The sequence below is a fragment of the Pelmatolapia mariae genome, linkage group LG16_19 (genome assembly GCF_036321145.2).
Source record: "Pelmatolapia mariae isolate MD_Pm_ZW linkage group LG16_19, Pm_UMD_F_2, whole genome shotgun sequence".
Classification (NCBI taxonomy): Eukaryota; Metazoa; Chordata; class Actinopteri; order Cichliformes; family Cichlidae; genus Pelmatolapia; species Pelmatolapia mariae.
The window spans coordinates 34,616,857-34,630,811 of NC_086241.1; the positions used below are offsets into that span (position 1 = coordinate 34,616,857).

At 39.8% G+C, this 13,955-nt stretch overlaps 1 protein-coding gene and 1 long non-coding RNA gene across 2 annotated transcripts; both read right to left on the minus strand.

Annotated features, from left to right (window-relative positions):
- Positions 1-229: 229 nt before the first annotated feature.
- On the minus strand, positions 230-2,177 carry c1ql2 (complement component 1, q subcomponent-like 2). Its single transcript, XM_063497163.1, has 2 exons — positions 1,320-2,177; positions 230-1,070 (listed from the first exon to the last, which is right to left on the minus strand). Exons 1-2 carry the CDS (start codon positions 2,127-2,129, stop codon positions 891-893), a joined length of 990 nt encoding a protein of 329 aa, XP_063353233.1. The 5' UTR covers positions 2,130-2,177; the 3' UTR covers positions 230-890.
- Positions 2,178-12,548: 10,371 nt separating this feature from the next.
- Positions 12,549-13,663, minus strand: LOC134644290 (uncharacterized). Its single transcript, XR_010096477.1, has 2 exons — positions 13,223-13,663; positions 12,549-12,761 (listed from the first exon to the last, which is right to left on the minus strand). It is a non-coding gene; the product is annotated as an uncharacterized LOC134644290 (long non-coding RNA).
- Between the last annotated feature and the right edge of the window lie 292 nt (positions 13,664-13,955).

The window sequence follows — 13,955 nt, forward strand, 5'->3', positions numbered from 1 at the left end:
ACATTGACTTCTGAGGAAATTTTAGATGGCACTCATCATCAGAAAGGTTGCCTACCCCTGTTCTAAGGAATTCATCATACGCACCATTAACGTCTTGTTTCCGATATATTTCTGATGTATTTGTATATATCAACTTTTCTTATGTATTTATTACATTTCACCTGCTCACAGGGGTTCCACTATGTCTACAACATGCTGTTATTACTGACAGTCACAACCCTCCATAGCATCATAGAAAACAATCTTTTATTGAAATTACTAACCAACACTTATACTGGAATGTGAAGCCATCTTGACACATTCGTGCAACAACAGATGGACAGTTAATTACAGCTTATATTGGTAATTTCTTCTTGAATAGATAAATACATAAAAACATACATCTGAATAGGCTATATAGAATAAATTAGCACTGCTTCACACATTAATGTCTTCTGTATAGGGGATGGGGGGGCTCATCAACAGTGAAGCCATAGACACGGTGATGCACAAAATCCACACAGTTTAATTGTTTAAATATCTGCACTGTAAACACACACTTATAAACACACACAGAGTCTTTGTTCCTAACATATGTATATATATAATTTGCTGAATCTTGTATTATACTCATTTCACTTCTTTCTCCAGCAGAAATGTTTTTCAAAGGGGTTCCTATGCACTGGAAAGGATATGGAAAAATAATAAGCACCCATGTTTTAAAAGGGAACTCCTAGAATTTAAATAAAAAGAAGAATCCATATCCTTTGAAGAAAGTTAGATTTTTAAAAGTGAGTACAATGAGGAGGGTTTTGTTGTTGGGTGGCAGCTTTCTTCCATCAGTTTGATGAGCTGTGTTTAGAGGCTTTTTTCTCTCCCACGGGCTGTTGGAGTGGGTAGACGTTCCCAAATTAGTCCGGGTACAGAAGGAAACCTGAAAACGTGCTGTATTTGTTGTTGTTTCCACCGTGCGCTTTTCCGCCGTCCAGCTTTACATAAATCTCGTCCCCGGAATCAAGATGTAGGACGACGCTGTTACTGGCATAGTCGTAGTTCTGGTCTGCATCCTGCGCTATAGCACTGGCCCGGACCTGCATGAAAGATAATTGGAGATAATTAGCATTACTCAAATCATGACAGGTTAAGCGTAAAGCGAGAACAACCCATTCAGAATACAGAATACAGAACGTAGTTCCTCACTAGACCCTTGACTTGAAATGAGAGTGCGTAATTGCGCACCACAGCTCCGTTGTGAAGTCCATTCATGCAATAAACAATCACTAAGTGTTTACATTTGTGCTTACAAAGCACGGGTTTTTAACAAACAAGGGGGTATTTACCTGCCCGTTTTTACACAAGTCTGCCCACATGCTTGTCCCGTCCCCTCCGCGCATCAGCACATGATAGGTGAAGTAATAAATCCCGGACACCTGGCATGTAAACTTGCCGGTCGTCGGGTCATAGTGGTTCCCCAGGTTCGTGACAACGTCGTCGAAGCGCAGCACTTCGTATCCCTCGTGAGGATTTTTCAGTCCCACATAAAACGCTATCTTTGCCCCGCCGATAGCCGTGCCCAATTCTCCGGCAGTCTCAGTCCGCGCTGTGCCCACTACTCCGGAATACCCGAGCTTTCCAAAATATCCTCTATCCCCCGGTGGCCCCCTCGGACCCGGTGGTCCCGGTTCGCCAGGCGGTCCCCTCGGCCCCGGTTTCCCCGGCCGACCTGGCTCGCCCTTAGTTCCTTGAACAAAGCTGGGGGATGGAATGGCGCTCAGGTCCTGCATGACCTCCAAAGCCGCGGTGCTAGGTTTGGGGTTGTACGGGTCACAGATCATCCGACAGGTGCCCATCATCTCGTAGTGCGCATCGGTCTTAGAGGTTTGGACTAACAGGGGAATCACGATAAGGAGAGTCAAAACCATGACGATTCCAACCACAGCGGCGATGAGTCTCTTCCTCTGGAGAGTCCGAGAAGCAAGCGCTATACAGTCCGTTTTGCTTTGGGACGTAATTATGGAAGGTAGTAAAAGCTCACTTGAAAAGAAAGCGGACCTAAAGGAGTCACTCAGTCCCACGATAATATAAAGAGAGAGGGAGGAGAGAGAACAGCAAACGCAACGCCACCCTGAGCCCTCTTCAGCCTGCAGCATTCAGCGCGGTGCCGCTGTCACTTGACTTTGCGCAGCTGACATATTCGTTTTGGCGTGGCTGGATGGGATCTCGGAGCGAGAAGACGCTTGCAGCAGGTTTTGTTCGTCTCCCCCCCCCCCCCCCCAAAAGTGAGAGGGGAGTCGGGAGCTGTTGATGCAGCAAGTTGGGAGCAAAGCCTGTTGCGTTAAGGCGGCAGCAATAATCATGTCATCTTTATTTATGAATTATAAATCCCTTTGCATAGCTCTCAGCGGAAGGAATCAGGACGTATTATTGATACTTTGAATCCCCAGGAGACCGTGGCACATTTCCCATTTTTTCTCTCTAAATTCGAGGAAATTACCTTAAAGATGGATTTTGTCTTTGAGAAGAAGGGTCGAATAAATAGTTTCAGATGAACAGTTCAGTGTAGTCACAACTTCAGTCTCTGTGTTTGTTTTTTGACTAATGATGAAACAGAATAAAACAAATTGACTGCTTCAGAAGTATCCAGTTCACAGCCAGTCACAGACGGAGCCTTCCTTCTCATCTTATGCATTCTGTTGGTGTCACCAGCTCCAATACTGCTCCCCTAGCAGACCGCAGCAAATTGAACACTGCGCTTGCAACAGCTGAGTAATAGAAAATGAGAGTGATTTTTAGTGAAAACATTACTTTGAATAATTAAACAGATGGGACAAAAAGGGATATTAATGACAAAATGTAGTTTAAAAATAAAGATTTTTTGGAATTTGCTTTTAGAAATGCTTCCATAATAAAATTGAAAGCCACAGGTGAACATTAGAATGTGCATCTGTCAGCTTAACATCAAACAGAAGTGGGGAAAAAAGCTGATAGAAAAAGTCTCGCTGTGTTTATTTAAGATGACCTTTATAGTCCCGGAGTGTTGGGGACCTCCTCAAGGATAACCCAGCTTCTCAAAAACGTCAGCGGTTCTGCCTGATAAGATACGTGCGTTCATCTGAGTCATTTGCTGTGACCTCCACAGTCACCACATCTCAGCTTAGCTGAATCATCATCATACGCTATATGTTGACAGTGTTGTCCACTATCATCATTAAAACACCAAATAAGGGAATATGTAAGAATGGTGTCCATCCCTCCAGCAGAATTCCAGAGGGTGTAAAATACATGCCAAAGAACACTGAAGATGTTCTGACAGCACTCTATGCTGGCTTTTTCTTTGATTTTGCATAATCAAGTGTATACAGTGAGTGTAATAATTATTAGATGTCCTGCTAAATTTGTAAGTTTGCTCACTTACAAAAAAAATGAATAGTGTCTATTTTTCCTGGTAGATTCATTTTTTATGGAGAGAGAGACAGAATATAAAATCTAGATAAATAAATGTTATAATTTATAACCAGCTATTAAAGTTATGATTTGCATAAATATTTAATCCATGCAACAGAGTTATGGTTACCACAGATTGGCTGTGTGCCACATGACAATAAATAAATCCTGAACTTGGTATGTGTATAAAACACACCTTTCCACAGAAAGAATGTCTTCCATCCCAACCTCTGCCACCATAGGCAACAGCAAACAGATGTCAGGGATAACTCTGTAAACCTGCACGTGGTATTGGCTGCAAGACCATCGACAAGGATTTTGTTAAAAAGGTGACAACTGTTGATGTGATTATTTGGAAGTGAAAGAAATATAAAATATCAATGACAACAATCACCCTCAGTCTGGAACTTCATGTAAGAGTTTGCTTCATAGGTGAGGATGAAAACGAGAGAGGTGGATCAGCTATTACACAGAAGGGGGCTTATTAATGATTTGAGGGCAATGATTTGATTTGTCTCTAGGGACATCCCAGGCCCTCCAAGGTATGGAGGCCTATCTCCCCCCATCACTCCCCCTGCCAGTGGCAGACGCCTCAGACATCGGTGCGTTGGTGGTTCTTTGTGTCCGGGGATGGGCGTCCAGGTACGCACCGGCTCACTCCTGGTGGCTGCTTGTCGGGGCCTGGAGCCTGGGGCTCGCTCGGGCCCCTTCAGGGGTGGGGAGCCCTCGGCCTCTCGGCCTGGGGCTCGGTCACTCTGGCACAGCTGGCTGCCGGTGGAGCTCACGGGCACGTCACTGCAACCCTGCAACACTGCTGAGTGACCCCTCATCTGGGACTCTCCTCAGCTCTTTCCGGGAGAGTGGCACGGTTGCCCCTCTGTTGGTCTTCCTTGGTCTCTTGTGCTCTGGGGGCCTCTGGATGTCTGGGGCCTGGATCTCCTCCATACCTGCTTCATGCCCTGGAGGACGGGGCTATGGCCCCCCACACCCTCTAGCAGATCATTATATGAAGGAACCTTTTAAATACAAGCACGCTCATGCTCACAGGTGTACACACGGGTGCTCACACATACAAACTGCACGGCAATTGAAATCACAGTCACCAAGAACTATGGTGTAGCAGTAACACACTACACCATAATGGACTGAAATCTTACAGTGCACAAGGTTCCCCTGCTCCTAAGTTTGCCTGTAAACATCTAAATTCAGAGAAAGTTTAGGAGAAAGTGCTATGAAACTAAAATCGAGCACTTTGGCATCAACTTGACCTGCTGTATTTGGAGGAAGAGAAATGGTGAGTATGACCCAAAGACACCATCCCTACAGTCAAGCATGGGGATGGAAACATTATGCTTTGGGAATGTTTTTTTTCCAATTAGGGGTACAGGATGACTTATTTAAATTCAAAGCCAAACTAGAAAAATTTGCATTTCCTGCGAAAATGCAGTGTGGATGCTGTAAAGCTGAAGCTGTTTGCTGAAAACAGCTGAAGAAGCTGAAATAAGTATTTGAAAAGTAGTTGAACTTTTAATCAATTTGCAGAAGCATAACAACTTAGCAAAAACTTAAAAACTTAGCTGAAATGCAACTTGGCCGAAATATTGTAACTTACTAAGAAATAGTATAATATAGCAGAAGTATTGTAATTCAGTTGAAATGTTAATATTTAGCACAAACATTACAATTTGGAAGAAATGGTTTAACAGTATAACTTGGTATACAATACTATAACATTGTAGCAGAAATACTATAATTTAGCAGAAAAGTAACAACTTTGGAAAACAGTGTGACCCAGCAGAAATATAATAATATAATAAGCACAAATACTATATCATAGTAAAAAATATCTAGTTAAAAATGTCATATCTTAGTGAACATTTATGACAGTTATGACACAAAACTGAAATAAATAAATAAATAAACAGAACAAGATGAAGTTACCTCAAAACTACTTGTGAAAAATTGGCAGAAAAACCATGTCAACACATTTATTTTCTTAAAAAAAAAATCATCATGAAATTGGTGCACCTTACTCAATGCAATTGGGATATGCATTTCTCCTGAGATGATTGGAACCATGATTCCAAGTGTATTTTCAGTGTTCTGACACCCATGTCTGAATACTGGGATAAAATGTTTTCATCAGTACAAATCCCACACTACCCTGAATCGAATGATAAGATTTATTACCACACACTATTCACTTAGAAGATTTCACGTCTAATGATACATGTGGAGAGAGCAATTAGAAGCATCAAGGCGATCAAAATATTTGACACCATTATCCCTCTGAACGGTGCTGGCAGTGCACACGTCTGCTTCCTAAGTATTATCAAATCAAACCTCTGGTTAAAACTTTGGCTAAAGATTTCACTGTCAGTGAAGTTGCACAGTTCACTTGGCATTTAGATTGCTCATCTGGTAGATAGGGCACCTCATATACTAAAGCTACGAGACCTCTGCAGCAGCTGTAGTCTTGTATTTATTCCACTGATTGAATTCAACAAAATGTTTTAAAAAGCTGCACCGCTCAGACCAGTGCTTGTAACTGCACTATTTTTATAGTAAATAGTTTTATATTGGTTCAGGTAGATTATATATGATGTAAATGATTAGAGCTCTAATTATTGATAACAAACAACAATTTTTAACAAGTAAATGTAAAAAATGGTTTTAATGAAATTCAGATTTTAGTGATTGTAGCCCCTCAAATGTAAATATTGGAACTATGCTTTGGCTATTTTAGTAATGTTTACATAATCACATTTATGAATTGCACTGATTTACACTTGGATATATGTTTTTCCTGCCAAGAATAAAGAAAACCTACATTTATTTCAACATATGCACAGCTAATTATGCAACCAAGCACCCTGTTGATTTACCATTAAGATTGCATTAGATGAGAAGAAGAAACTGGAGAGTGCATGTGTGTGGTGTGACCAACATACTGAACATTTAACTTGGCATCTTTAAATCACTTGTACTCTTTTAAGACCACACAATAGAAATCAAATTATTTTTAAGAGAGAAGTGCATCACCGTGTGAACATGAAAGTAACACCAGTCCACGCTCTCTCTGATGCTGCTTTTAACTTTGTGTCAACATAGTCATTACAAGTGACTTTTACAGAGAGACAGGGTGCCATTCTTAGTTGAAGGTATCTGAAGTGAACATAATTCCTCACATAAAGACACTTTATCTCAAGCAGTCCAAACGGTGGCTGTGCAGATGGATCAAAGATCAACCCATCTGGTGAGGAACCAAGCCAGGGAGCGTCAGGGTGGACAACGGGGCCATGAGGCCTATAGTTAAAGTTTTTCAATTTGCAGTTTTCTCCAGCTGCGTTAAACTCCATGTCTGTCCCTGTGCTCACGTCTGCAGTCTGTCTCGTTCCTTTGAGGATTCTCTCTGCACAGTTTCACCCCTCATATAACAAACCTCTTAAACATGAAGATGTAATCTTGGCCTGTGGAGCTGATGCCACTCCTGGTCGGCTGCCTGTTCTCCTGTTGCTGTCTCAATCTTATTTGCCATGTCGTCTGTGCTTTCAAGGTGGAAGAGTTCATCCTCACTGCAAACATGCACACACTCTGTGGGGTCCAGCCTGTACTGACAGTGTAGAGTAGCAGTGGCAGGTAAAGAGGAGGATCTTGGTAAATGTTTACAGATGTTGTGGCTAATTTGGGCTGCTGGTAAGAAAGCACACTCACCAATGCTGTCTCAACACAGGTTTTCTCATCACTGATGCCCATGGTTGCTGTTAGAGGTCAATCTGTTACATCAAAGTCTTTGCATGATTCTCCAGTGTTTAGCAAGGAGATGTGAAGTGGGTCACCAGCCAAGTCGTTGTGCAGTTTATTTCTGTTAAATGCCTCACATAATAATATTTTACCTGGTTAACATGCATGGCGGGTTGAGGCCTGCTAAAATTTATTTTAGTTACAGAAATATTGTAACTCAGCAGAAACATAGTAACTTGGAAGAAGTAGTACAACATTGCAGAAGTGTTGTAATACAGCAGAAATGTTAATATGTAGCGCAAACCTAAAAACCAGGAAGAAATGGTATAAGAGTATAACTTAATATACAGTAGTATAATAGTAACACGTAGTAGAAATGCAACATAGGAGCTGAAATAGTATAATTTAGCAGAAAAGTAATAATTTAGCAGAAAAGTAATACTTTAGCGGAAATATTGGAAATGCAAAACAGCCAGCTTCAAAAAGCTGAAGTTTCCTCAAAAAATTAGTTGTTGTTCAACTGTGAAAAATTGGCAGAAACATTAGAAATGTTACAGAGGAACTGCCAGCAGATACACAAAGCTAAGGCAAAAATGAGATGCCTAGCAATGTTTACAAATAGGGACAAACACACACAGTGATAAATAACCCATATTCAGAAAACAATGTGCAAAAACATGGATGCAAGCATAAACACAGACATACATACAAACCAACCCGTTCTCACTCCCAAATCGTAACATTTTACGCTAGGTGACAAATCGTCAACATATTACGTTTTCGGGCACCCAAGGCGTTCCTACGTCACGACATCGGAAAACTGCCGACACATGAGAACCGTTTGGACTCAATCTACACATCTTCGCTTTTTCCCTTAAAATCGCTTTAGAAAACACTATTTCACCTCATTAAAGTGCTGGTTAGGTTTAGCGATAAGGTTATGGTTAGGTTTAGGGATAAGGTTAGGTTTAGGCGTAGGGATACGGTTATGGTTAGGTTTAGGCATAAGGTTATGGTTAGGTTTAGGGATAAGGTTAGGTTTAGGCGTAGGGATACGGTTATGGTTAAGGTTAGGAATAAGGTTATGGTTAGGCATAAGGTTATGGTTAAGGTTAGGCATAAGGTTATGGTTAGGCTTAGTGATAAGGTTAAGTTTAGGGCTGCAGTACAGGGCTGGAAACCGCCGCGTACCATAACAACGTGGAAGGTCACCTTTCGCGTTCCTCAGGAACGCCGCAGGACGTGACAAAACGTCGGGATGTTACGCCTCGGGAGTGAGAACGGGCTCTACAAACATACACACACAAGGGCACACAGGGACAAACAAACGTGTCCTGTGTGTTTCTATGCCAGTCAACCAGTCTGAATCTGGTCAAGTTGACTACACTAATGGATGCTGGTCACCAAAGAATAAAAATTGAGTCACACAAGCACACACACACACACACACACACACACACACACACACACACACACACACACACACTTCTGTAAAGTTATTAGAAGTTAAAAAACTTCAAACACTGACATCGGCTTCTTCATTTTTTTTTTCAGCTTTATATTTTCAGCTGTATCTATGAGAGTCAAAAAGCCTGGATCTGCTCAATTTGAATCCACCAATCAGAGCTGTCACTTCTGTCTGCTTCATCAGGCTATGTAATTGTCCCTGTCAGTGCAGCTGCATCCCTTGCTCACATCGACAGAGACATGGGCTTTCTGTAATGTATTTCAGACATGGAGCAGTAGCATCACATCTTAGCAGAAAAATAGTGACTTAAGAGAAACATAATAATTTAGCAGAAATACTATGATTTGGAAGAAATAATAGTATTTGGCAGAAATACTACATTTAGCACAAATCCTATAAAATAGCAGAAATTCTATGTTTTAGCAGAAATACTGTATTTATCACAAATACCAAAAAGTAGCAGAAATACTATGATTTAGCAGGAACACTATGATTTGGTAGAAATCCTATAATTCAGCAGAAATACTATTATTAAGCAGAATTACTATATTTAGCACAAATCCTATAAAATAGCAGAAACTCTATGTTTTAGCAGAAATACTGTATTTATCACCAATACCAAAAAGTAGCAGAAATACTATGATTTGGTAGAAATCCTATAATTCAGCAGAAATACTATTATTAAGCAGAAATACTATATTTAGCAAAAATCTTATAAAATAGCAGAAATAGTATGATTTAACAGAATAGTAATAACTTAAATAGAAAAATTGGAAAAGCAAAATGGACAGCTGAAAAAATGCTGATGGTAAGGGTCACTCAAATGTGCTTGTTGAAAGGTAAAAAATTGACAAAAAAAGAAAAGAAAGAAATAACAGCCAGCAGATACACACAATTACAATTATGGACACAAATGGAAACACAAATGCACAGAGAGAGACACACACAGGATGTAATCGAGTCAACCAGTCTAAATATAATCAATTTGAATCCTACAATGACATGCTGCCATAAAAAGGGTCTCTCTCTCACACACACACACACACACACACACACACACACACACACACACACACACACACACACACACACACACACACACACACAGCAGCAGCAGCAGCAAGTGAACAAACAGGGGCTGTGCATACTGTGTTTCCTGTATGTCTCTAGGTCAGTCAAGCAGCCTGGAGCTGCTGAATTTGAATCCACCAATCAGAGAGGCTGTGTACTTTTCCCCCGCCAAAACTGGTGCACCAAGTGCAGGCTTTTACACACGCAGCACAGAGACAGAAAGGATTTTTGCAGTTTATTTCTCATAGTGAGGATTCCCCTCAAACAAATGGCTATAATTTCCTAACCGTAGGGGCTAGAACGGTCATTCTTACACCGTTTTGTTCAGAAGAGATGGGGGAATCTTACAGTGTTGACAATTTATCATTAAAATATGAATTATCGAAGATATTTGACTTCTAATGCACCATAACTGAGTAGAGGCGAAGCGAAAACTGCCCTGACTTGCCGTCGAACAACGTTTTGTAACTCTAAATCTGTTTGGAGCATCGATATCATTCTTTCACCGTAAGAGACAGCAAGCTTTGGTGAACAGTCATGGAAATTTTCAGGTCTCTGTGGAAATCCATCAAAAAGATATGACGAGAGAAAAAAGTGGTTCATTTCCAGAGGTTGAAATCTGAAGAAATCTGAGCGAAGGACGAATTTCCTACCCTCAAACAAGTGTAACTCATCTCAGAACGGTAATAGGTGATAAAAAATTTCTTGAATTGTGAGCGCCAGGAGTGTCTGAAGATATATTGGCACAAGCCTCATGTCTTAACTTCGCTTCGTTAAGGAGATATGACGATTCGAAAATACCTCTCATTACAGAAATCAAGCGGTGATTTTGAACAAACTCCCCATTGACTTTCTATGGAGAGTTTACAGACTTTGTGTTGGTCTGAGGAGATTTGCCAAAATTCTATAAATCCCACAACAATGATTGTGACATTTTCTGAAAGCCAGCAAAAATACCTACGTTTTGATGTATAATTTGTGGAAGTTGAGTGAAAATTGAGCAAGTAGCAAGAAGTTGTTCGGACATGAAGCGAAGACTGCGAAACTTACAGTGGCACACTGAAAGCCAAGTGCATAGCAACCATAACAACGCATGTATGAAAAATCACAAAAATGAAACTCAAAATTTAAAGAGGGATAAGATGAAAACGGTAACAGATATGAAAAAGCTGAATCATACATGAATAGCCCAATAATTTGTGAACATTTTAAAGTTTGAATGGTTGTTCTAGGCAAAAGTATGAGGAAGTAGTTAAGTTTCAAAAACAAGCAAGTTTTAGCAGAATTGTGGAAGTTTCCCATTCATTTCAATGGGACAAATTAAAGGAAAAAAGCTTAATATTTTAAAAAGTATAATAGCAAAAAATACCAAAAGTCATAGCACCCATTAGCAGAAATAGCAGAATAGTTTAAAATTTGAACGGTGAAAATCGGCTGAAAATTGTGGAAGTAGTTAAGTGCCAAAAAACGTACAAAAAGTGGCAACTGGAACTAGAAAAATTTGCATTTCCTGCGAAAATGCTGTGTGGATGCCTTAACGCTGAAGCTGTCTGCTGAAAATGACTGAAAAAGATGAAAAGCTGCGAAAATTGTATGGCAGTAAAGAAACTGAAAAATTCTGCTGAAAACAGGTGAAGAAGCCAAATCTTTTGCTGAAAAGAGGTGAAAAAGCAAAGATTCTGCTTCAAAGGGGTAAAGAAGTTCAAATTTGTACTGAAAAGAGGTGAAAAAGTTTCTTCTGAAATGAGCAGAAGATACTGAGATTTGTACTGATAAGAGGTGAAAGGCTGAAAATTCTGCTTAAAATAGGTGAATCAGCAGAATTTCTACTGAAAAGAGCTAAAGAAGTAGAACGTTGCACTGAAAACAGGTGAATCAGCAGAATTTCTGCTAAAAAAGAGATTTCTGTTGAAAACACTTTAAAAAGCTGGGATTTGTGCTGAAAAGGGGTGAAAAAACTCACAATTCTGCTGAAACGGTGAAGAAGAGGTGTTGGGCTGCTGAGAAGAGTTAAATAAGTTGAACTAATATGTTTGGGTACAAATACTATGATTTGGCAATAATACTGCGTTTTAGCACAACTCCTGAGATTTGATTGAAATACTATGATTTAGAAGACATACTACGACTTTGTACAAATACAATGTTTTGGCACAAGTACTATGATTTGGTTCAGATGCTATGATTTGAAACAAATACTATGATTAGGCAGAAATACTATTATTTAGTAGTAATACTATAATTAACCAGAAATACTATGTTTCTGCAAAAATACTATGATTTTGCAGAAATACTATGCCTTAGCAGTAATACTATAACATAACAGATGTATGATGATTTTGCAGACATTCTGGTTTTACACAAATACTATAATGTGGCAGAAATACTATGTTTTAGCACAAATACTATGATTTGCTTTAAATACTGTGATTTGGCACATATACTATGTTCAGCAGATATACTATATTAAAATAGAAAGTCTACGACTTAGTAGTAATACTATAACAAAATAGATATACTACCCAGATAGCAAGGAAACATTGAAACAATGTTGAGTCAATATCAGGCGACGTCATTGAAGCAACGTTGAAGTGTGATGTTGACCCAACGTCACTCTTGCACCCATTTTTAACGTTGAAACAACGTCAGGTTTTGATGTTGAATCAATGTTGAAACCTGACATTGATTCGACGTTATATTTTCTAACACTGTTGACATTGAAACAATGTCAGATTCTGATATTGAAACACTGTTGAGCTATGGTGTTGATTTTCCACCTCTTTCGCACAGTTGCTTTTTATTGAAAAAAACCAAAAAACCAAAAAAGGTCAATAGACATGTATCATTTGCAAAATACTTTATTAAAAGACAAAGTTTCCTATTTACATTTCTATGTTTCACGTCACTTTTTATTATTTACTCCGGGATGGGGATGGATGATGTGTGTCCTGCGCGCCACCCGTACGATCTGGAGCATATCTGAGCCATTTCTGGACTGCTTGAGCAAAGACCAACTCAGACATAGAGTTCGCCCCTACCTGCTGCGCCAGGCCATCTAGGACAAAAAATAGACACACACACAAAAAAAAGGGAATTAGAGCACATGAATAAGCTCTTGTTAATTGTCTTCAGCAGGGAGAAAGTATGTAAACTCCTAGGCTGATAAACATGAAAGTCACCAGGCAGAAATCAGCAAACTGCCGCATTTGATTCCCAAAGGCCTATAAGCTGAAAATGTGATATGTCTTAGCATGGTGTGCCGTGTATCCTTAAAAAAAAAAAAAAGAAAACATGGGGTCCTCGGGCTGTACAAAGTGTACAACCCGAGGACAAAACAAGCCGAAGACCAAAGACTCCATCTCCAGATTAACCGGACATGAAAGTCTTGTTATTAAGAAAGACAAAGTAATATAGCAAAAAACAGACATAGGAAATGTGAAACGCACCCAGCACATCAATTGATCCCTTTATTGTTCACTTTAGGCTCATAAAACTACAATAAATGTTAAAACTTACCAAATATGCATCTGCACAGCGCTGTCTCTTTAAATGCCCTTTTTTGCTTTGTCTGGTCCTTGGTATTTTTTCCCTGCCCAGTTGAGTACAGAGGCCAGCTCCTTTGTAATGGCATAAACCATTACACGGCGGACTCGCACCTCCAGTGTGGTCCAGCAGCACCAATCAACGCAAAGCGTCTCACCTATAGACACATTTTAAGAGATGGAATTAGTGTGTCTCATGTCTTAAATGTGTATGCAAGTGCTTGTGTGTTTACTTCATGTAATTGATGATAGAAACATGTCATTTGGTTTTCCCTAAAGCCTGATTTTCAAGTCATACAAAGAATAAACCAAAGTATTGGCAGTGCAATGTATTTCTATTCACTTTTGTTGGATATTCATTTGTTAGTTCTTGTAACTGCTAAAAGTGTTTACTAGTTTTTGCCTGTCACATATATTTGTTATACCATGTAAACTGTGAAATTCCAAGATTTTCAAACTTGCCTTGTAATAGTGGCCTCACAGAGTCTCTGGAATCTACAGAAAAAAAAATCACAACAAGATGACATTCAGGAGTATAAACTGGTGTTTTGAAGATAAGAGTACAATGACATTGTGATGCAGCTTTAAAGCTTTTTTAAAAGCATACCATCTATAGGGAAGACATCAGACTCTGCATGCTGGGGAGATCGCAAAGCTGTGTCGGTTTGTGCCGGAGTGGCGAAAGGTGCCGGAAGCTGGGTGGGGCA